This window comes from Rhinolophus hipposideros (genome assembly GCF_964194185.1).
Source record: "Rhinolophus hipposideros genome assembly, chromosome: 10".
Classification (NCBI taxonomy): domain Eukaryota; kingdom Metazoa; phylum Chordata; class Mammalia; order Chiroptera; family Rhinolophidae; genus Rhinolophus; species Rhinolophus hipposideros.
In genome coordinates, this window is record NC_138056.1 from 36,503,239 (window position 1) to 36,528,504 (window position 25,266).

The following is a 25,266-nucleotide window of genomic DNA, read 5'->3' on the forward strand; positions in this document are numbered from 1 at the left end:
GCTTTAAAATGTTCCAGGAGGCAGTCCATGTTGATGGTTAAAGTGGTATTTTCCCCCTATTTTTGAAGCATCATTAATTCAGCATTGCTTTATATATATGTATATAGATAGATAGATAGATACATATGTATATATATTTTAACCTGATAAGATACCGACTAAAGAAATATTACTTGACTTAGATGATTATATTCTTTTATCATATAATTTAGTGTAAATATCAAGAAGATTAGTAGAATTATTTAAGCATAAAGCGACAGTCATTTACTATAAAAAATAATTTGGCCTAGTTATCGTTTTTAAAAAGCTCACGTGGCACTGCAAACCAAAGCTAACCTCGTGGAAGGGGAAAAACGAGATCAGATATTTTGAACATTGCTCCATAGGAGACCAGCACAACATGGTGTTGCTGAATGCATTGTAGCAGCGCTCCATATGCAATCAGAAGCCAATTGTTACTGGGCTGTGTACAAGCACACACTGTGCTCAATGGTCTGATGAGGTATTATGGATAGGATGCAAAGAGACTGTGTAGATTAGAAGCTAACAATTTGGGAAAAAGCAAAAGCAACTTAACATTTACATTGGGCCAGCTGAGTAGCACTTCATGTGGCAACGCAGGATCAGTCCTCAGGAACCAGGAGCATCAGGAAGGCTCCAGGTATTAGTGTCCACACAGAGAAAAAAGAGGTTTTATTGCTTTCCAGTTGCTTGCCTTTATTACTGTGATTCTTTCTATACTGTCTCTTCATTATTGCATTCAGCTTTCAGTACGTAAAAGTTCATGCAAAACAGCATGATTATTATGAATGTCAAAAATGTGTGGAGGAACAGCCTATTAAAATATAGCCTAGAGATAGTACATAACACTGACTTTAAATAAGTGGATGAAGCCGTTAAATCGCTGATATTGTGTAATTTATACACACGTATTAATTTGGATTTCAGTTACCTCTACCACAATACATTCCTCACCACTGCCTCTCGGCTCTTCAGGTCGCTGCACACAGCCCGTGGTCCTAGGTCACAGACGGTACTGCAGACTCCGTATTTAGGAGTGGTGTGGAGTCAGAAACGTATTAAGATGTAGCACCGATCTGTGCTGTACCGTGCTCAGTCTCTACCCGGCTTTGAATGCAAATATTCCATGTAAAATGTGCGGTTATTTAGTCAGATCATGATCAAGGAATAAGTGATAAGTGCCTAACGTACATGGTTCTGTACGAGGACCCACCAGAAGTCAATCCAGAAAAATAAGGTTTCCACTCTCCGTTGGGATATGAGGCATTCCACAGAATTTCAGCAGATAAGATTAGCTTCCCTTTCACCCCTATCAAATTGAAGAGGTCGCATTTTTTAAATTTTTTTCTCTATTTTTTTCTTTCTTTTTTCTTTTTTCTTTTTTCTTTTTTTTTATAAAGTAAAGTTTAGAATTGTGGACAGTCAACAGCTCATCATCTTTTTTGGACTCTAACACTCTGCCTTGTCTATCAAGCCAAACGTTTTGTTGTTCTATTAGAAAAGCCTTAATGCTTTCTCCATGACCTGAGTGTCAGCCTGGCTTTAAGATATTTTTTTTACTCTTAAAAAAATGATGTATTACAAGATTTGTAATGGAGTGAACATGCTTGAATTGCACATTTAATTTTTTTAACATCACATTCATGTTTTGCCAGTTTGCCTACCAGCTATCTGTTAACAAAAAGTTCCAAGGCAGTCCTGCAAGTCTGCGCCCAACTCAGCCTTTTGTTTCTGCAGATGTTGGGGCTTAGAGCGATGTTGTAAAGCTCAGGCAATCCAAGAACCATGTTTGTACTTGTCTGCTGCGATTCCCCGTGCATTGTCTAAACCTGTATGCATTGTTCTTTCCGACAGGTGATAACTACCCCGTACAGTTCATTCCATCGACAATGGCAGCTGCGGCTGCTTCTGGACTCAGCCCTTTACAGCTCCAGGTAAGTGCCAGAAGGAAAATATGTGGGATACGAGCCAGTACTTTAGTGGAAAACTGAGAACCAGCTGTATGCTAAATAATGGCCTGAATGTTAAATAATTTTTTAAGCATAGCCTAGAAGGATTAACACCTTATGTACTTCCCATACTGCAAATAGAAGAGAAAGCTGCCAGTTTCAATATTTTTAAAGGAAAAATGACACAATGACTTAGTACTATACTATACTATACATTCTCTGTCAGGTGAGTTGATGGTTTTACAATTTTTTTATGGCTAGTTGTTATTGGATATGTTAGCTTTTTCCTTATCAGTTTTCCATCCATGTCTTCATTTATGTCCAGATTAGCTTTTACATGTAAGAATCCAAACAGAAAACAATGTTGGATATTTTCCTTTTTCCAGCTCATAGGACACGGGGCTGTTATTACCAAAGCACTCAGCTGTTTACTACAATGTAAGCGCATCGCACCTGAGTATGGGTGGCCTCCTCCTCATCCTTTTCCCCAGGCCAGGCCAGAAGTCTGGACATGGTGTCTGACCAAATGCTGGATCAGCGGTCTCGACTTCAAAGCCAAACGTGGGGAAAGTGTGTTTAAGAAGTTGAATAAAAAATCATTTGCATTTTATCTTCTTCACAATAAAATGAAGGGTTTACAGTAAGACCAGGTGATCTTTACACCCCTCTAGCACCGCCATTTTAATGGGAAATTGACTAAATATGAGTATTTTAACAAAGAGATAATATCATTGAAATAATGGTTAAACCTTCAGAATTTGAACATTTAGGAAATATATGATAACTTGAATTTCGATACAGTGGGAAGCTTTAAAGACAATATTTTATTCTCATCATTTACTGTGATTATTTTTGAGTTTTCTTAAATAATCTAGGGAATAGCATCTGGCTGGGCACTTTTATGTCTTCTTTGCTATTCCCTACATAACTGGAACATAAAAAAATGTGCAAATATTTTACACTGAAACACATTTTTTGAGCATTTTCAGCATTTTGAGCATTTTCTTTCAGACCCAACTGAAGTAAGAAGTTTTGCAGTACTTTGAGAATTGTTTATCTTAAGCCTCATCCAAAAGATGTTACCCGTTACGGACTGTCCAGCAGAACTATTAATAAAAATTTTGCTTACCAAAAGCAGCAACCCTACCTCTCTTCCAAACCTTCACCTTCCCCAGTACTAACACTGGAACTTACTGAAGTTAGTAAAATATAAAAAGAAACCTCACTCGTAGGAAACCTAATCTATTTCTCCTTTTCCGATAGCTACACTAGAACCTGAGTCCTTGAGTCAGAAGCAGAAGAATCAGTACCATTTTTGATCTTGTAACCAAGTTTCTATGAAAGAATGTCTGTGTCCTAAATCTTCTACTTTCTAGTCTTTGGTGTGGTCAATACCCTGGATTTAGAAATATGTGTTCTGTTTCATGAGTTCTGACAGTATGTTTTGTCTTTTTTTGTTTTTTTTCTGACTGTGCTACTAAACAGAAGGGTCATGTCTCCCACCCACAAATTAACCCAAGGCTAAAGGGCCTAAGTGACCGTTTTGGCAGGAGTTTGGACACCTTTGAACATGGTGGTGGCCACTCTTACAACCACAAACAGATTGAGGTATGATACTTCCATTGGTGCTTCATTGGGTGGGGGACTGGATTGTTCAGTCATATGCTAGGCTTTTTCTTTTAAGTGGCAAACAATCTAAACACTACAACATTATCTTTTCCTTTTTCTTGTTCCTAAGGAGGCTCCTTTTTGCTCCTTTTCTTTCAGGAAAAAAGGTCAACCTCAAACCAATGCCCCTGAATTAGGTTATTGCTATCCATTTAGCCAAATTCTTTACATGATGAGTGTCTTCAAACCCATTGTTATTTCCCTTACTCTTTTACTTTCTTATGTATAGTGCTGTATCGTGTTTTAAAGAAAACACACAAAAACTTAAACACTGTTTTAAAAATCTCATTTGACCAACCTTTAAAGTTGATGGAATAGAATTCCGCTTGTACAGACAAATCAACAGAGGTTTAGAGAAGTCAAGTTATTTAATTAAGACTACTAAATATTCACAGAGTCAGAGTTCTTACCCAGGATGTCTAATTCTACCTAATTCAGGTTTCCTAATTTAGTTTTCTCCGGCTGAAGTAGAGATGGGTGTCTGGGCCTGAAGTTACTTTTTGCTCCATAAACATGTATAATGTTCCTTTCATATTTAAGTTCAGTAAAGCTCTTTGTTGTTTTCGCAGGGTATTCTTACTCCTTAGAAGAAGGTGGCTTGTATAACTCTACTGAAAACCAAGTCCTTTTCTTCTTCAGGGACCTAGTCCTTCCCTCCCCAGTGTCATGCTTAATTCCTCTCCTCTGTCCTGGGCATCTTTCCCTGGGACTATCAGATACTGGAGAGTTGCCAGCTCTCTGTTGACTCACAAAAAACGGAAAACACTCTAACTGCCTGAGTTACATGTAATACTAAATTGTATAGTCTAACCTAGGATAGGCAACTCAATTAAAAAAAAAAGAAATAATTACATTTAGCAAAGTTGTATATTCAGCTCCTATTGGCTCTGCCAACGTATACATATCAAATACTACGTGCTCAATGAAGTGCCTCTTTGACATCTTCTTTGCTGCTTTGGAATCTGCATTTTTGGACGATGACAAAGCTCACTCTTAAGAAAGAAGAGAACAAGATCAAAGGCCCTTGGAGGTAGCCTCAGGAAAAGTTCCAGAGCTTGTTGCCCACCTTGCTCTTTCCCTTTGATATAAGAGGTAGACAGGGGGTTCCCCCCTCCAGACATGACCAGACATACACTGTCAGAGTATTTGCTGTCTGCTATACAGCCAGAAGGGACTTCTTTTCTAAGGCTTTCTTTTGGATGTAGAAAAGGTGCCGTATTTCTGGACATTCTGAAAATATACTCTGCTTAGGATTGATTGCTAAACAGAAAGACAACTGGACCTTAGGAGCAAGCCTTTGTGTATGATGACAGTTAGCAAGCTTTCCTGCTCAGGACAGATAGTTTGTTTGACTTTTAATTGCTTGAAAGAATGTGAAAGCAGGTGACTTTGGCACGGATGCAAGTCTTCCTCATCTCTTCGACTTCATTTTCTCTTGAGGTGTTGAGTTCTATCCCTATCCTATCAACCTCCCCCTTAGCCAGTTTTCTACCCAATCTTTTAAAAATATATATACTAATTTTTCACTTAGGTTGACTTCTTTCCCCCACAGACTCACTGGCCCTTGATGCTATCAAATCTGGCTTCTGTTGGGTTTCTCGAAACCATGATGTCATCTGTGAGTGTCCAATCTGGGTAGTGCTATAGCAGTGCTGATCCAGAACCACAACATAATGCCAGATGTCTGTCACTTTTATTAACACTAAACAGAGAACCCATTAAAGCGGGAGCCCTCACAGCTTTGCAGTTTAAGTTTGGGCTGATTTGAGAGTTTTTTGGGTTTTTGTTTATTCTTGCTCTGTTCTCTTGCTCCCATTTTTTGCAACGTTTTGCTGCATGTCAGGAAACCTTTGTTCTGTTTGCTGTTATGGTACCCTGGTTAGGAAAGATTGACCTTGTTTGAAAACTTTCCTGGTATAACATGTTTGTTGGGATGTTTATGAACAGCACAGTAGACACTCATATCTAAGCTGTTAGAGACATTAACATTTTAAATCTTGAGCAAGAGGAACAAAATTTAATGATATCTTGCTTTATTGATTTGAAAGTCTGCTTTTTTTCTAGCTAAGGTTTTCTCCCCAACTTTGACAAGCCAAAATGTCACAGGTCTGCCCATAATCATGATCATCATGATAAACTGTTGATACTAAGGAAGCATTACAATGATGATAACTGGTTTTATTTCCAAACAGAGATTCTTAGGAAAAAAGTCCACAGCACATGCATACTGTGTTTCCCCAAAAATAAGACCGGGACTTATATTGAGTTTTGCTCCAAAAGACGCATTAGGGCTTATGTTCGGGGGATGTCCTCCTGAAAAATCATGCTAGGGCTTATTTTCTGGTTAGGTTTTATTTTCCAGGAAACACGGTACCACCACCACCCTACCACCCCACCTCCCACCAACACACGCTGCTGCATTGCTCAGAACAGGGCCTGTCTGACATTACAGTTCATTTGTCCTTCAAAGATGGTCACTTCTAGCATTAATAAGCCTGGGTAAATGTTGACAGCCTTTATGGTTATACCTTGGAAGCCTGAAATCTGGTTATCAAGTAGAGAAAAGATATTTTAAATGGAAAGACCTGTTTTGCATTTGTGTATTCCAGTTCTTCTTTTTTAAATATGGAAAATACAGGAAAGTTTTTGTTTGTTTGTTTGTTTTTTGTTTTCTGTGCTAACCTAAGCTGTGCTTTTCTCTGCCTCAGGGGCACAATATTAGAAGAGAGCAGGCCAAAGAATGCTATGTTTACTTAAACAGTTCAGCAGATGGAGTCATGAATACTCATATATCTGATGGTTGAGGGGCTTGAACCATTAATTTTGATAATGTATTTAACCCTGGGAACAATCAGAAACTGCAACTCTGAGGTTACAGTGCTTTTGACCTTTAGAGAGGAGAGGGCACTTGCTACAGTAAACAATATATTATATTGCTACTTATTCCAATTCTCTCCCCTTATAAATTTCAGGCCCAGTTGCCATTTGCTTTCCTCAGCTATGTTAGCATTGATCCTTCAAGTAAGTCAAAAAGAATGTTAAGGAAGGGGGACCAGTATAATGAGGCGGTCATGTAAATATGGCCTTTAAATAGCTAAGATGTTAGATTGTTTCTGAAGAAATGTTGTCTTAGAAACTAAGCGCTAAGTGAGGTTTTTTTTTTTTAAGGAAAAAGTAGGATCAGTGTATTGATTCATTTTACGTGGTGACTTTCAATATGATAGAGCCTTAAAGTGATTTTGTTTTGTTTTGTTTTGTTTTTAATTGGGAGCAATGTTTCCTCATCGTTGTAGCTTATATTAAACACAATCTGGTACCATGTCATGCAAAGTGATACACCTGTCTCATGCCTTCTTATTAAATGATGCATGCTTCTCCTTAGCAAATACAGCAGTTAAATATCACACAGCTTAAGAATTTCTAATTAAAATATCTCCACATGTCAGCATATTGGTAATGTATTATTTTAATCCATTTATTTTGTTTATGAAACAGTGACATATGTTTAGATTGTGAAATATATGAGCCTTAAAAATCACTTTATTGAAGAAAATTAATTCCTACAATACCATCTCGGTAATGTGTTCACTCACCCAGTCAGTCACTGGCGGCACTGCCAGTCTTAATGTTGGGTAGACATACTTACCAGTTTTATCTGCATAACAGTCTTGGAGAGAAGCAATAACAATTCTTTTTCTAAGATAGCTCCAAATGATAAGGTTTTTCTTTCTTTCCTTTTTTTTTCTTACTCATTAATTCAAACCTGCCCCCCAAAAAAAGCAAACCGACTTTTTGTTGCTTCTCTTTCTAATACAATGAAGGATGGGACTGAGGGTGTTTGTATAAGGGATTCTGAAAGACCAATCAAAATTAAAAACGAGCTAGTTACCTTTTCAAAGTTAGACATAGTAATTTGTTTGTCAGCAGGGAGATGTTTGGGTCAGCCCTGAGATAAAGTGACTGTCAGCAGTTATTCCTACAGGACAAGTAATTTCACTCAATGTATTACTGACAGATTGCTCACTTCTCTGAATCACTGGAGAAAACAAACTTAATATTGTTACAGGCAGAGTTTCTGTCTTCATTAGCCTCAGAGAATGATTTTTATCAAGCATTCAAAGTCTACCAGGCTTTAGTTGGAATATATTTTAACAGACAAGTTTTTATAATGATAGTATAGGTAGTAGTCTAAATGAAAGAAATTAAATAGGAAAAAAAAATTAAAAATCAATAAATGCATTTACACTTTTATTTGGTGGGCATTATATGTAGTTTAGGGGAGATTTGAGGAAAGGAGTATAATTGGAGCCTTAAAACACTAGGAAAACCTATCAACCATAAGTTATTCTTAAATGAAACTATTAAAGTCTTGCCAAGTTTGCAAAGATGGAGGAGAACAATTGAAGTTTTTGCAAAAGTAAATGCAAACACATATTTTATTTAAATGATATTGTCAATTTTCATGCTACAAATGGAAAGTGAAGAAGTGCCCATCAATATTGAGAATGCTCTATTTCTGTTTCAGTTTCAGCCTAAATCTTTATGGTATTATATGTAGATACTCTTCTCTGGCTCAGAGCCTGGCTTCTTGTTCGCTGTCGTAAACATGCCTCAGTGCTATGAAGGAATGGGAGGGTGAGTTAGCTTTGCTGGGTGGGCTCAAGAGGTTGTGATTTCTAATAGAGAGCTGAATAAAGAGTTGATTAGAGTGACCTATTACTGGCTACCCAATGGAGAAAAAGGGATGCACTGATTCAAAGCTTGTTTTCAGGATGCCAACAGTGGGATTGCACTTTGAGGGGAAATGCTTGCTTTTCTCTCAATCAGCTTTTCCTCACCTCCTTTTGCTTTAAGAGTGTGATGGAACTTGTGAGGACCTTACAGCTGGGATTAGATAAACTGGGGACTAAAGGAGTCAGCTCCACTTTAAAATCAGTATCTTGTATTAAAGTTTCCACAATTACTTGCTATGTGGTCCTGTACTGGTCTCAATTTCCCCCCTTTTACAATGTGTTCATTGTGAAAAATGGGTAATATTTATTTTCAGGGTTTTTGGGAATAGCAAGTGGGATTAGGAGGCATGTGTTAGATTTCCACAAAAAAATCATCATCAGAATAGGAGAACACTTCCCAACACTCCAATAAGGAATCAATTCTACTAGCTTTGCTGTCTAAAGGGCTTCTGATAGATAATTCTAATTTACTAGAACCTAAGTTACTGAATTCAGGGACTTTTGTCTCTTTTGTTTACTGTTGAATCCCTAATATTGCCTGGTATAGTATTTAGTAAAATGAATGAATTAATGAATTTCATATTTGGGGAACTTTGAAAACTTTTTTTTGGGGTAGGTACAGTCAAGGGCTCTCTCTTTAGGAGTCCTTATTTTGTGTCAACAACTTTTCATTTCTAGGTAGGCTTCTTAAGAAAAATGGCAGGTACGAAGTAAATCCTGATGGAGGTTAAAGAAATATAGGCAGATCAGTGACGGGTACAAAACATGAAGACTTTTCCTAGTGTTTGGCAATCTGACTTGTCATTGTATTCAGTGAAACAGAGTAAGTTTATACCTACCCACAAATTGAAATATTGGGTAAACTGGATTTTCTTTTAGAAATTGAATTTTCAGTTGGTTTTAGAATAATTCCTAAAACTTGAGAAAGTGCAGCTCTTCTCAATAATCCCTGTTAATCACTGTATTTAAGTTATTTGGTTAATGGGACATTTGGGTATACCCACAGAGATGGTTTAGTCAGAGCCCAGGACCTTGGATTACAAAATCAGTGCAGTCCTCTCTATCTTTCCTAATATAAGAGTTCCACCAATATTCATTTAGCTCCAGCCTCACTAATTAATCCATTCACCAGGGAGTTCTCAGTGTGTGAGTACTTGTATTTAAATAGACTGTACCTAAGATACAATGTTTTCTAAAATAGTGACAGGTACTTTGATTCCCATTTTTACCAACCTGGAATTTTGAGGTATTGTTGGGTTGGTACCATGTATCATATATCTGTATGCTTATGTGTTATAATAAGCTACCTTGAAAATCAAAGTGATGATGGGATAAAGGATAGATTGGAAGCTTAGAAAGCAAAATGTTCTAGTGTTTCAGAAAGTGCTTCACTCCAATTTCCAACCATAGAATAAGTCAGACTATGCAAAATTTAGGAAATTTAAATCAGAAAATGATATGATGAAATAGTTTGACGTGACATTTTTAACCATTTTATTGAGGTATGACCGACATACAGAAAGCTGCACATATTTAATATATACAGCTGGATGGGTTTGGCGATGAGAATAGATCGATGAAACCACCCACAGTCTATGTCGTAAACATAGTCATCACCTCCAAAGTTTCTTCCTACTACCACTATTATGTTGTGTGATAAGAGCATTTAACATAAATTCTATGCTCTTAGTAAGTTTTTAAGTATACAATACAATACTATTAACCATGGGCTCTATGCTCTACAGTTGATCTTTAGGACTTATTCATTTTGCATAACTGAAGCTTTGTGCCCTTTGTCGAATACTTCCCATTTTCCCTCCTCCAGTCCCTGGCAAGCACCATTCTGCTCTCTGCTTCTATGAGTTTGACTGTTTTAAATCCCTCATGTAAGGGTTAATCACGTTGTATTTATCCTTCTGTGTCTGGCTTGTTTCTCTTAGCATAAAGCTCATCCATGCTGTTGTAAATGGCAGGATTTTCTTCCTTTCTTTAAGGTTGAATAAGCTTCCATGTATATACTACATTTTCTTTATCAGTTCATCCATCAGTGGACATTTAGGTTGCTTTCGTGTCTTGGTTATTGTGAGTAAGACTGCAGTAAATATGGGAGTAAAGATATCTTTTTGAGATCTTGATTTAGAGTCCCAAAAGTTTAAGGTCCATTTCAAGTTAATTTTCGTGTGTCATTTAAGTTAAAGGTCAAATCTCATTACTTTGCATCTAGATATTGAGTTTTCTCAGCACCATTTATTGAAGAGACTGTCCTTTTCCCATTGGGTATGCTTGTTACCTTTGTCAAAGATCATTTGACTGTATATGTGTGGGTCTATTCCTGGGCTCTCTGTTCTGTTTCATTGGTCTGTATGCCTGTTTGATGTCAGTATCATGCTGTTTTTATTACTGTAACTTTGTAATATATTTTGAAATTAGGAAATGTGATGCTTTCAGCTTTGTTCTTGTTCTTCAAGATTGCTTTGACTATTCAGGATCTTTGTGGTTGCATATGAATTTTAGGGTTGTTTTTCCTATTTCTGTAACAAGTGCCATTGGAATTTTGGTAAGAATTACATTAAATCTGTAGATCACTTTGTGTCATATGGACACTAACAATATTTTTCCAAACCCAAAATATTTTTAGTGACATTATTAACATAATTAAAAGGAATCGAGGAGCTACAGTTGGATGGATTCCCTTTATAGACATGACCCAGTGGAGGAATAAAACTTCTGACCAGTAGAGTTAGCAAATAATCATTACTACTCTGCCAATTCTTCCTTATCGTTTTATTTGTAGAAAAATTCATATGTTACAGGTAAGCATGTTTGTGCAAGTCCATCTAAATTGTAAATTCAGAAAAAAAATTGTAATGATTTAAAGCTCTCTGTACTGATTTGAAACTATCTTGCTTTATTTTGACTGTTCTAGATTTTTAGGATTAGGAAAATAACTAGATTTTCTCACATATCTTGCAAACCTAAATGGCACTAATGATTCATTCTTTTCTCAATTAAATATAAATACACAAGCACTGAACATACACCAGTACTCTGTACTAGTTGCTGTGGGGATAAAAAAAAAAAAAAATCATTGTATTTCCCTTCCTTCATTCCTCCCTTATAATTGATGACATCGGTAGAGTCATCCTGAGTCAAATTGAGAGGAATTAATTAACATTCTTTTATCTTAGTTTTATAAACACCAGTTCCTTGATATTTTTTAATCATTTAATGTGGGATTAGCTAAGTATTTGCATTTCCTGTTAATAGACTGCAACATGGAGGCAAAGTAGAGCCAAGTAAATTTCCCAAGGCCTCCACCCTTTTGGTCATTTGGTGAAGGAAAGACTTAAACAAAAATGTTTAATTTCCAGTAAACTTCATTGAGTTCATTCCTGGCTGTGTGTTTCTCTTATAGCACCAGCTAAAATACCTGTAACTAATGTCATGATACGTATATCCACCTGGACCATGATTTTTGGTCCCTTATCAGTGATTTCTCTAATGCTATTGACCTTGGGCAGTATGAACTAAAACCAAAATAAATAAATCATAGATCTGTACAAAAATTTTGTTTAAAGTATATATATATTGACCATCTCAAACTATGCAAAGAGCAAGCATACGGTGCTCATTTGAAGCCAGTTTGAAATAGAGTTGTTTTAAACCTAGAAAATCTATTTTGGGGATTTATGAAATTTTTACTCTAATTCACTTATTCCTTTAAATTAAAGACAGAAGGAAGTATTACATCCTCTCTTTTTAAAATCTTGTTACTCAAAGTTACACTTGTTAGCTTTGCATATGATTGTTACAATGACCTAACACGTTTTGTACCTTAGAGTTGTATCAAAATCTTTTTCTTTTAAGGGAGCTTATAAATGATCACGCTCAGGAAATTTGGAAAAGTTTGTATGAAAATCCAAATATCACAAATTTAATCATTCAATTCCACAGAGATTCATAGTGCCTATTTCGTGCCAGGTGCTATTCTAGACCAGTGCTCCTCAATTGGAGGCGATGTTGCCCCCTAGGGTTCAGCTGACAATGTCTGGAAATATTTATGATTGTTATGATGTCAGGTGGGGGTGGAGATACTACTGGCATCTATTGGGTAGAGACCAGGGATACTGCTGAATACCCTACAATGTATAGGACAGCCCCCACAATGAAGAATTATCCAGTTTGCAATATCGGTAGTGCTGAGGTGGAGAAAATCTGTTTTAGGTACTAAGGAAATAACAGTCAATCAAACAATCTCCTTGCCCTCATGGAGTTTTCATTCTAGCAAGGGGAAGAGAAAATAGGGCAAGAAATATATCACAAAGAGTTGAAATTACAAATGTTACTCATCTTACAAATATCCCAAATATCCCACCTACCTACCCATCCGCCTGAACCTGGGTGGGCAGATTTTTAAAAAATTGAGACCTAGTTGATTGTTTATCTTTGGTTCTTTACTTCATTTTGATCTTCAGAACTAAGACTTTCATTCTAGCCAGTCAGTCACTTCTGGCTAGAACAGCCACCATTCTCCTCAGGCTCATCTTTTCAATTGTAGTCAGCTTACCATATACTCTGGCTTTCAGCAAAGGAATGTTATGTCTGACTGTTATGGTAGATAAGTCTATCTTTCAGAGTGAAGTAAATATGAAATTTGGTGAGGACCTGGTAGCTGTTCATTCATTTTTACAGGACGTTGTTTGTTGAGATCCTGTAGGATAGATAAATGGGATCATTCTTGGCAGAGAATTTGTATTTGCTGTGTGGACTGGCTATTACAAAAGAAGCCTGAATTGCTTTCTAAAAACAAAACCAAACAGATATAAGAATAGTGTGAATATTATATATACATATATATACATATATGTATATATTATATACACACATATAATACGTTTTGTAGAGTTTTCACAGTTTAATAAGCAATTTATATTTAGGCTTTATAATAAATATGCTTTAATTTTATCCCCATATTTTAGAAGAAGAAAGTGAGGCTCAGATAGGATAAGTGGCTTGGACCAGATTGCTCATCTATTAAACAAAATAGGACTATAATAGATGGTTTAAGTGTATTTTAAAATTCACTTCTTGACCAGATTCTTTGCTTTAAGCTCTGCTGACTGGTATATAGAAAGCACAGTCATTTAGAAGTTTTCTTGCATAACTTATTCTTCTCTTATTATAATATTCAAGTAAAAGTAATTTAATTATATCATAAGAGGGGAAAATTTCAAAGTCAACAGGACATTCTCAGGATCCCAAAGAGTTCATACACTTTCCAGATTTCTAGTTAAGTATCCAGAAGACACTTTAAGCCTAAGAGAATTTAACAAGGCTGAGAAGAGCTATCGTGACATCTGTCTTGTCTTATTCTGTGGTGTTCTTGTTAGGAAAATGCTTAGAATGTTTTTGCTGAATTGCCAGAGCTCTATTCTTTTGAGAGTTTCTGGGGCTGTTTTACAATTTCAGTTTTGACGAGTGTCCTGGAGTGGCTGGGGAGTGCGTCCTTACCCATCCCTAGCCCGCCTTCCCCTCCGAGCGTGTGCAGCAGGTTGCAGGCCAGCAGATGAAGCAGATGTGTGAGCATACTGAAATGGGGCGCCTGCCGCATCAGGCGCTGGGAATTCCTCTTGACATCTGGACATTGCTGGGTCAGGACGCCTGCCTCAGGCCAGGAGACTGCTGGAGCCCTGGGGGCAGAGAGCGGACTATTTGCTGCTCTTTAAGCCGTTAGTGCACTGAAGCAGCAATAATGTTGAATTATCGCCTGGCTGCTTTCTTCTCAAGAATCTTGGGACAATAGGAGAGTCAGGAAGGAGCATTTACAGTAAAGTCATGTTCAGAGAAACAAGACTAATTGTAGCGGATTAAAGAGCTTTATTGTAAATGATTTAATTTACAGATAGCTCTGGACAGTGTATGGAACTTTTTAGAGCCATAAACCCAGTAGCTTAAAGAGACTTTTCTAATTTAAAATGGCTGGTACAGAACCATTATTTCAGCAATTTTCCAGTTTTAGAATTTGGTCAAGTTGTGCTACAGAAGAGACAGCATTTGCTAAAAAAGAGAAAATACACTAATGCTTGTAACTGCTGGATGAAAATTCTCTAACTTGAGGGAAAGGAAGAAGACTTTTCAGTCAATCAAGAGATTGACTGAATTATGCACTGGCTTTTACAGTTTCACTTTATCACGCGGAAAACTGGCCTGCATTTGCTGCCCAGAGCTGAAACCATCTGTTAACATGAGTTTCCTTTATAATATGTGTTATTTAAGGACAATAGATGTGGAAATGGGTAGTTTAAAATGTATTTTGCCATGAACAGTTGTCACATTATGTTCCTTTGCCTCTTACAATTTTTCATTAGTGTGACCTCTGCTGAAAGAAGTCTTCTTATAAACAGATTATGGCCATTTGTGTTCACAGTAATATATTGAAGAATAATGCTATGTTGCTCTCACTTAACCTCTCAGATTCTAAGGGGGTTATATTTAATTAACACTGGTGAGAGGCTGACCTGAGAGGCTATGGAAAGTGACGGAGCTGCAGTTTTCAAGTTCTGCTCTCTACTCAGCTGGGAGAGAAATTAAAAAAAAAATAATAATAATAAAAATAAGCAAGTACTATTTTCTGAAATTCCCTCTAACTAAGCTGCATTTCAACGTCTCATTTAATGCTCAAATGGACAAAGGTATTACTTCAGTCATTGAATTGTATCAAACTCCTTCTCAGAGGCCCAGTTTAAAAACTCTGTAGGAAAAGTGCTTTAGCATTACATTCTCAGTGGATTATCACTCGGTGTGCTTAAAACAAAAAAAGCAAACAAATTAAAAATAAAGGAGAAGGAGAAGCACCCCCTGACACTAAAGGGAGGTGTGACCCAGAGTCCTCCCTGCACTGGATTGCCCTCCAGAGTTGAGGAGCTTCTTAGGCCACATAGAAAAAGACACAACCTCTGCAGTGTTGCTGTTCACCTGCTAAGAATATCTTCTTCAGGTCCCAGGAAGTGTTTGCTCTAGAGCCCACGGGGCAGTCCCTGAATAATGCATAGTTCAATCATTAGCTTAGACGTAGCACAACTGAGAAGCCTTATTGAGATAGTAGGCCTGGATGGCGCTTCTCTATTCATTTATGAATAGTTTAATAAAGAGGCATTTCTGAGTGGCAGAACCAAATAGTCATGCACAATTCATTTATATCCAACCATCCCATTCCTGATTTTAGACGCCCCCCCCCTCTGTTGCATTTCCTGATTGTGAATCACTGTCACCAAATACAGATATAACTCACTGTGAGACAGGAAAATGACTGGATATCATCAGGTGATGGATGATTGGTCACTGTGTATTGGAACCACATGCCTACCTTTTTATCTGTCAGCTACCTTGCTCTCTGACATGTTTTCTGTCTATACAATAGTGAATGGCTTGGAGGTTTCAAGAAAGCAGTGCTTCTTGGTTCCACCAGAACTCTTCAGTTAAAAGAACTATGTGAACTTGAGCTAATATCCTCTGAACCTCAGTCTCCTCGTCTGTGAAATGGGGGTAATGACATCTCTCATATTGTGACTATTAAGTGAAATAACATAAGCCAATTATAATTCCTAGCACAGTGTCTCCTACATGGTCGATACTCAATAAACATCATTTCTCTCCACACCTTTACATGTATGTCTGTCTTAATCATTCATTAATTGAACAAGTATTTTTTAAAGCATATGCTATGTACTATAGGTACTCTTATTAAGGAAGCAAGCTAAGGAAGTTCCTGCTTTTTTATAATAGTCTAGGGAGGAAATCAATTAAATGAGCAATACTTCAAAGTGATAACAGATAGCATAACGCTGATCATTTGTTATATATGTATGTAAACATGCTAGGTCAGACAATTAAGTTTGCAAACTCATCCTAGAAAAACTGCTACATACTTCATTGCTGAAAATCACTATGGTCACCTTCAAAGTACTCCCCTTGGGAAGCTATGCACTGATGCCAGCGCCTAGTCCACCCTTCAAAGCAATTTTCGAACTCTTTTTTTGAAATGACTATCAGAGCTATTGTCGTATTACCCTTGATGTCCTGAATGTCATCAAAGTGTCTTCCTTTCAATATTTCCTTTATCTTTGGGTAAGGAAAGAAGCCGTTTGGGGCCAGATCAGGTGAGGAGGGAGGGTGTTCCAATACAGTTATTTGTTTCCTGGCTAAAAACTCCCTCACAGACAGTGCTGTGTGAGCTGGTGTATTGTCGTGATGCAAGAGCCATGAATTGTTGATGAAAAGTTCAGGTCGTTTTCGTCTAACTTTTTCAGCCAGCCTTTTGAGCACTTCTAAATAGTAAACTTGGTTAACTGTTTGTCTAGTTGGTACAAATTCATAATGAATAATCCCTCTGATATCAAGAAAGGTTAGCAACATCGTTGAAAACAAGTTCTTGAACTTAATTATCAGTCCTCGTACTCATTTATTGATTGACCACACTGGTTGTGTATAGACTCTTTGAAATATTTCTGTCCTAATACCTATGCCTGATGACTAATCCTGAGTTCCTAAAGCATGATTCTCAGTGCAGTACTCTTTAGCAAGAAATGATGGCCAGGTAGCAATTAAGGTATCTTAAATTGGATTTTCCATGAATCAAGAAACTATGCCACCATATTGAAAGAAAAGCCTTCCCAAATAGACACTGAGATTGTAAGATTTCATTGCCTTTCAGAGCTAGAAAGACCTTCAGAGGCCTAGAAGGTCAAAGCCTGACCTTCCACTGGTTCCTTGAGCTTTGGCAAATTAATCTTCATATACCCAGATTCTATTGAATGGGATTAGGAATCATACTTATCCCCACAGGGCAGTGGTAAGGAATAAACAAGAAAATGCTTGTGAAAAGTGCTTCACCCAACGTTGACTATTATGTGAATCTTTTGATTTTACAATTGAAAAGACTGAGGCCCAGAGAGATGGATTAACTTGATCTAAGTCACACAGCTTGTTAGGATGCACAGAATTGTGAGGCAACAATGAATTTGATTGCGTCTCACAAATAAATTTTGGATGAATTGACCTTAATTAAAACAGATGGCTAAGAGGACAGCATATCTCTTGCTTACACCTGTGAATTTTTGTAGAGATACAGTTTTTGCAGTTGAGTGTACCAACCTAATGAGGATTATCCTCTAAAAGAGCAAAATAAGGCATATTAAAATATAAGATTGTGTAGCAGTGCTGGCAGTAGTGACAAGGCCAGAATATAAACTTATATTAATTTATATGATTACTTACTATATGAAAAAGTGAGTAATTATTTAATTAATTCACTCACACATGAACTTCACAAATGGTAATTTATTAAGTGCCTGCTGTACAGTTAGCCCTCTCTTCTATTTGGGCATGCTAAGGTCAGTAGAACTTGACTCTGTCCTCAAAAGACCCACAGTCTAGTAAGCAATGTGGTAACTGTTAAACTAGGTGGGTTTACAGAATAAAAATTCTATGGGAGGAGGAAGCGTTAAGCTCTGGTTGGGGAAGGAAGTATTGGGAATCTTCACGGATGAGGTGAGGTTAAAATTAAATCTTGAAAGGTGAGTGGACATTCCCCAGGTTTATGGGGAAAGGATGCAGAGTGGCAGAGATACTGAGGAGGGAAAACACACTCCAGACAAAGAACACAGCTGGCCTGTAGGTGTAGAAGCACTAGACAGTGTGGTATGTTCAGAAAATGACAGTGTGGCACAAGCTGAGTGTACAAGAGCAATGGTAGGTGAGATTGGAAAGGTAAGCAAGGGGTCAGATCACAAAGTGCCTGTTATGCCCCACTTGGGAATTCGCCGTGCATGTGGTAGACATGATTTTATTCACACCATAAAGGGTAAAGTGGTCTAAGGTATAGTGAACAACTTTATGATGTGATATTCCTCTATTAATTTGATCTCTAGTTTCCATTTCTCATTACACTGCATTTAATAGTTAGGGAACGATGTTTGGTAAGATTCTTAGTCTCTTTAGTGCAGTGGTACCCTGTGGCAAGTGAAACTGTACAAATAGTGTCATGATACACACAGAATAAACAAAACCATTTAAGATTGAAGCAAAGCCGATGTTCAGCCATTTCCCCGGGATTTGGGGAAATCTTGTAATCTGCAACTTGTACTAAAACCAATCATATTTAGCACATTGCTTCTCAGTGAATAGGACTTGATAGTATATTTCAAGCACATGATGAAGCAAGGAGTAAAAATCGATCAAGAAAAAGCGATGGTTCTTCTAATTGTTAATGCTGTGCAATTATGCCCCTTTCTGGAATAATAAAATGTTCCTTGGCAGAGGTCAGGAGCTCTGCCACTGACTTATTTAACAGATCCTCTTAACATCTGTCTTGCAGACTGTGCACTTTATTAGCAGACAAGAGACCCAACAGACTTTGCCTGCTGTGTCCCTTTTTCACATTCACACAGCTGTGGATTAACTCAGACTTTCCCGAAGAGGACCAACCAGAAGGGATAGTCATGTTATTGGCTGATTCTAAAACGATGGGGGAAAAAAGAGCAGAAACAAATGTTGCCCCAGTACAATTCAGTGTTTTTAGGATGACAATTACCAGTCTGTTTTAAAAAGGAGTAAAAGCAGCTATTTCACTAAAAAAAGGAAAGTCTGTTCATATCTGTGTGGGAACCTAATCAGGCTCTTGTTTCCAATGACTATGACTCCACAGTCGCACCAGGTCTGCGACAAGAATGCTCCTTTTGTACGCTGATAATGTGGAAACGATAAAATTTCCTTGAAGAGACATATGTGTTTACATCATGAGATGTGTTGTTTGACAAAATGCTTTGTTCTCCTCATATTTTCCATGCAGAGTTTCATGCTGGGTTGTTTGGCTGGAAATCTTTGATTAACTAGAATTAGTTGCTGAAATAAAATAGACACTTTTGTTTTATGAGTCCTCTTGCTGCGCTGTAAATTATAGTAAAACATATAAGGAGTGACAGAAAGAAGTGCTGATTTGAACCTCTGACCCACGACAGGCACAAAAACATAAGATTATTCCTTCAAAGAGCTGCGTGGAGACATAAATATTCCATGGTCCACTTGGAATTACGCCTCTTAGACACTGAAGCTGTGATTTTACATCACGTACTGTGAGTTTTCTGGGAGTGTTACAGTAGGCTTGGAGAAGATAATTGAGATTCCAAAACATACCCCCCCCCCAAAATTAGGACTTTGAATGCTTCAAGGTTTTTCTCTGTTCAACAATACACAATGAGAACAAAAACAAAACAAAGTTCTTGTTCCCTAAATGAATGGCCAAGTCTGCTTTCCCTTTCTCCAGACAAGTGTCACATTTTATAAATCTAAAGGCCTTCTCAAAGCCACACTGGTTCTCAGTGTGAACATCTTCGTTCCTTGGGACACAGCTTTTGGGCACTAGCCCAAAGGAATGGTCTGGGAGAGGGAGACATGACTAAAAGCAGAGCAGAAACTCTTATTTGCTTAACCACGTTAACATATTGCAGGGGATTAGTGTCCATTCTGCAAGGTATTTTTTGTTGTTGTTGTTTTTGTTTTTCAGGTTTTTTTTTTTTGGTTAAATAATTTGATAGGATTATTTAAAAACTTTTAGTTAATATAGGGTAGCTTTCCAGGGCTTCACTAATAAGCAGAACCTACCTAACTGTCCTCAGTCAAAATAATTGTGACTTGTGTGTTAAGAAACCTTATTGTGACAGTCATTTTCCCAATATATACATATATCAAATCATCACATTGTACACCTTAATAAAGCTGAAAAAAACACCTAATTGTGCCCAGTGATGCTGTTTCACTAGTGATTGTAAAATCCTTCCATTTACTGCTCATCGAATTGTCTTTCTCCCTCTCTCCTTCCTGTCCTTGTTGTGAGCTCACCTTCATCTTTATATCCCTCATTTTTGCTAAACAATAAAAATGCCAAATGTTTTTCTGAATAAGATCACTTTGGAGTGACGTCTCTGAAAGAGAATATGCTAATAAGAGCTGCAAGTATTGAGTCTCTATAGTGTGTCCTTCTCTTGGAATGTCATGTGCATGAGTGTTTGGAGTAGGTACTATTATTTTTCCCATTTTAAAGACATGGACATTTTAGGCCCAGTGAGATTAAATCACTTGCCCGAATTACACAGTTTGTAAACTGTGGTTCTGACTAAAGAGTGTGCACTCTTGATCACTGTGCTATTCTGCCTCTCAGAGCATCATGTAAACCTTAGTTCTCCGGCTTCCTTCTTCAGCCCTTTCTGTTGACCATTACCTGTTTCATCTGCTGTAAGGATTTTTCAAGGTGGATTATTGAGATATGTTTCAGAATCTTCGTAGTGACAGTTCCGTATGTTGTATGCTTATTGTACATTATTCGAATAATTTTTTACTATGGCTGCTATGTATAAGATATCATTCCTTCCTGCTAATTAAGGAGGAAGCCATGGGTATTCTGTAGGATACAGATGGTGTATTTACATACTGCAAATATGCTGAAGTTTTCCAGGTGGCAATACTGATAATTTGCAGTTTAAAAAATAATGGTTAGTGGAGGTGGCTCTGAAATAGGGTAAAACATTTTTTTTAATTAAAAAAAAAAACCTAAAAACAGCAGCAAATAGAAGTGGAAACTAAGAAGAGATATTTGGCATTATTTCTTGCTCATTTTACTTGATCACTTAAATGTTCATTCAAAATACACCCTTATCTCTTTCAATATTTACTACAAATGCACATTTCAGATTAACATTATTAACATGAAATTTCTGTTTAATAAATCTGTATATTTCATCATAGGTGTGAATTTTGTTTATTTGCATGATTCTTGTGTTCAGTCTTTCAAAGTCTCCTGAGAAATTAAAAAGCAAGTTCAGTTTAAAAACAGTAAAATCATTTTCATGTAGTAAACATGTTTATTTCCAACCAGCAACATTTGTTGAATGGATTAAAGTGAAAAACATTGCATTTATAAAATATTATACTTTCATACAGTTTTGTTTTCCCAAATATATGTATTTATATATATATATATAATTTTAAAAAAAATTTAGTGAACTTTATTATTGCGTGTTTACCCATATTTGTCTTCATTCTGTGTTCTTTGGGAGGCATTATCATGGGTGGAAATTGAAGGGCATAGAAGCTGGGCAGTTATAGAATATTTTTCAAGCAATCGCATCTGGTTTCTTGGCAGGCATCGTGGGCCAAGGCAAAGCAGCCCTGGCACATCTCCAGATTTTCCTGTGGGTATTGCTGAGGGATTTCCAGGTCTGCCATGTTGTTATAATGGTGTTTTCTAGAAACCAAGCGATTCAGAATGCAATTCAACGTCCGTTAGATTGTACATACGGTCTACATGATCTGGCCATGGTGCCATCCTTTTGACATCTGACCTTTGCCCTTTGCCCAGCTCACTCTACTCCAACCACACTGCCCCGGTGCTGTTCCTCAGACACTCCAAACACAAGCGCATCTTTGCCTCTGCCTGGGACGCTGTCCCCAGACAAAGATATGGCTTACTTCCTCATGACTTCCAAATCTCTATTCAGATGTCCCCTCCTTTCAGTTTTTCCTGATTTCCTCTATATTTAAAAATGTCCCTTCCCCCAAATGCACATACCTGGTCACTTTATATTTCATAGCACGGACCACCACCAGAATTATAGGTCTCTGTGCTTATTTATTTGTTTTCTCCTCCCCACTCCCTTTCCCCAAAGTCACGGCTCACTTGTGTTTTTCCAGATTGTACCTGGCCAGGAGTGGCTACTCAATAAATAATTTGTCAATGAGCTTGAACCAGAATTTACCTTTTGGTTACAAAGAAACAGTACTTTTAAATATTGAGAACCTGACCTATATTTACGTGTTGAAAGTAATTAATTGAATTAAGCACATCTGCTCAAAGCCATATGCCCATTGAAAACTTACCCATAGCTTAGTTTATGGGAAATCATGCTTAGATTTCAAACCCAACGTCTGGATTCAATTGATGAGTTTTTATATCTCATCGGTAGACTCAAGATGCACTTGTGTAAGGTTTCCCTGATGAGCAATGGTTTTGTGACTAGAGATTAAAAGGAGCATTAACAATGCAAGCAGCCCAGCTCTGAGCACAGTCAGAGAGCTGGATCTCTTCACCTTTGTGTGCCCAGCTCTCAGAAACAGAAGGAAAACAGTCAGATTCATTCCCCAATGCAACTGCCCTCATTATCCCCTCTTCGAATATCTTGCTTCAAGAACCAAATTACTAATTATTTCAATGACTGAACTTTTACTTCTGTAAATAAAGCATTATATATTTACGTATTTTATTTAGCACCCTGAAAGAAAAGATTCTTGGAAGAAGCAGAGAGAAATTGAGTTTTCTTGTAATAAATATTGGGGGTTACTTTGTTTATTCTTAGTGATCTGTACTGTGCAATTGTGTTTCATAAGGAAAAGCTCTTCCCAATGCATTCCAGTGTAACTGGTGCAATCCAAGAATGAATAAATTCTGGTTTTTTTTTGTAGCAAACGGCTGGGTGCTCTGTTACCTGATGGATTCCATTTTTTATTTTTGTTATTGTTGTTTTAATTCTCTTCCTATAAGGGTAGGACCTTTAACCCGAACCTCTCTCCTTTTTCTTTCTTTCTTTTTTTTTTTTTTAACAGCTTCTTGTCTACTTCACTCCCAACGTACTCCCCCAACCTCACTCCCGCATTATCAGGACTTCTGTCAGAGGAGCAAGCTACTCTGTGCTTGGGGAAGTAGGCAAGAGGATCTCTAGCCAGGAAAACTCTTTTTTTTATTCATTTTTCTTTACTTGACATGCTTGAGCTGGCTGCAGGGGATAATGAAATGAATTAAACAGGTCATGGCTGTCCAGTGGCTTATAGTCAATGCTTGTCCCATTTTCCTTTGGTTGTTGTGGAAATGCAAATGGCAGAAGTCTCAAAGGAGGTAAAATAGGTCTGCTCTCACCTGAGACAAATTTTTTGGCCCTTCATGTGTATTTGCATAAACTTATATTTTAAAAATCTGAAAACACGTCTACATGATTATGATTACCTTAACCTAATTACTATGGTTGCATTTTAAAATTTGTACACTTTAAAGTAGTTATTACAATAAAATTCTAAAACATAAATCATTCTCGGGTGCCCAGTAATTTCAAGTACATATCAGATGAAATTCTCTTTTAAATCTCAGGGGAATGGTGGAAAAACATCCCTTTTATGTAGTACCTACAAACCAAAAGTTCTGATAGAATGTACAAATTCTCCTTGCAGTCAGTTCCCAAAGAGAACAGAACACAAGGATAATGAGTCCCTGTGAACACCGGATGGGGAAACTAGGAAGCCTGGGTTCTCAGTTTCCTTCTGCCGACTGCTCACCAGTTGGTTTTCTTAAGCAAATCACAGTTTTGTTTTGTTTTCCTTTAGACTTGAGTTTTCTTCACCTGTAAAGCAAAGGGATTGGATTAGCTAATATTTACAGTTCTGTCTTCTTCTGACATTGTGTTATTTGGTGTTTCTTTACAAGAAAATCAGTGTATTACAATGGTGAATCCAAGTGCTTATGTATTCAAGAAGACGAAACAAAGAAAGATGAACTCATCTCTGGGGTTCCTTTTGGAGAGGATGTGAGGAAAGGTATATTAAGAAAGGGTGTAGACAGAAATGATAACAATTCCAAGAAGATAGATACAAGAATAAAAAAGAAGGGGTCGTGATTGTCAGTTAACAGCATCTGTAAATGTCAGGCATTGTATGTTAGGTGCTTGGGACATAAAACTAAATGAGACTCAGTCCTCCCCCTTAAGGAGCTTGGAATTTGGTGGTAGAGAATGGCATGGAGAAAAAAAAAGAAATTTCATAAAGTACAAGGGGATAGAGGATGTGATATGGTAGGAACAGAAGACAGTGGTCAGATAAGGCTTTAAGGAGAAATTGATTTTTCAGTTGAGGCTCAAAAGATGAGTAGGATTATGACAAATAAGAGGGGTTACTAGGAATGGAGAAAAAGTATGGCAATAGAAAAATATGCAGGAGGGGCAAGAAGATTGACTTGGAAATTAACCCAGTATGTGCGAAGTGGGAGTGGTAGTTCTTGCCTTGTTCTTTCTCCCACCTCCTATCTACAGCCAATTTTCTGTGGTGTCAAATATTAAAGGTATAGCTAAACAAGTACCTTCTATGCTGAAAACAAGGACTCCAGTTCTTTCCTTCCATAAAACCACAGCTATATTTCCTGGATCATTTTGTTGACTTTGGAGGTTTATGAGAAGTAAAAGTATTTGTGATCTCTTTCAAATTATTTTTAAGCTCTCTCCCCCAGCTCTCCTTCAGTCTGTAATGACTTGTTACTGACACACTTTCTTCCCCATGCTGAACAAGCACTAAATCAGGCTGCTTAATTACCCCTGTCTCCGTTCCACCTTCTCACAGCCTTCCAGCCAAACTTGTCCAACCCATAGCGTGCCTTGCTTGGTAGGCAAAGGAGACCCTCTGCATTGTTTTGGGAAGGTAACAAAACCCAGGAGATCCCTGGAGAACTGATCCAGGCTTGGGGCCTCGTATTAGGCAGCCCCAATCCAGTAAATAATGACATTTCCTTAAGGATGTTCCTCTACCCTACCCTGCTCGTTTCCTCTGACATCTGTTGTCACCCTGAATGGAGTCAGGTACACAAAAATAGAATCTGAGTTAACTTGGGCGAGGCCTGGTGTTCCCAGACATTATGTGGAACCATAGCAAAAGGGGTGAATATATAGGTAAGAATTGAAATCTTTCAGTAGTGTCTATGAATCTGTTTTTATAGAATAACATTTTCCCTTCTCTGTACTTTCCTCATTATTCACCAATAGGCAAGTTGCATTGGAGGGAGACTTTTTTTTTTCTCTCTCTCGCCC

At 37.5% G+C, this 25,266-nt stretch overlaps 1 protein-coding gene across 5 annotated transcripts in view; it reads left to right on the forward strand.

Annotated features, from left to right (window-relative positions):
* The window catches only part of SOX6 (SRY-box transcription factor 6), a 588,685-nt gene that overhangs the window by 474,042 nt on the left and 89,377 nt on the right, over positions 1 to 25,266 (forward strand). For 3 of the 5 annotated variants that reach the window (XM_081063955.1, XM_081063956.1, XM_081063958.1), the window contains one exon: positions 1,876 to 1,955. In XM_081063955.1, coding sequence (XP_080920081.1) covers positions 1,876 to 1,955 — 80 coding nt within the window. Of the gene's footprint in view, positions 1 to 1,875; positions 1,956 to 3,455; positions 3,579 to 25,266 lie in introns of all 5 variants that reach the window. The other 2 variants (XM_081063954.1, XM_081063957.1) reach the window with 1 other exon arrangement.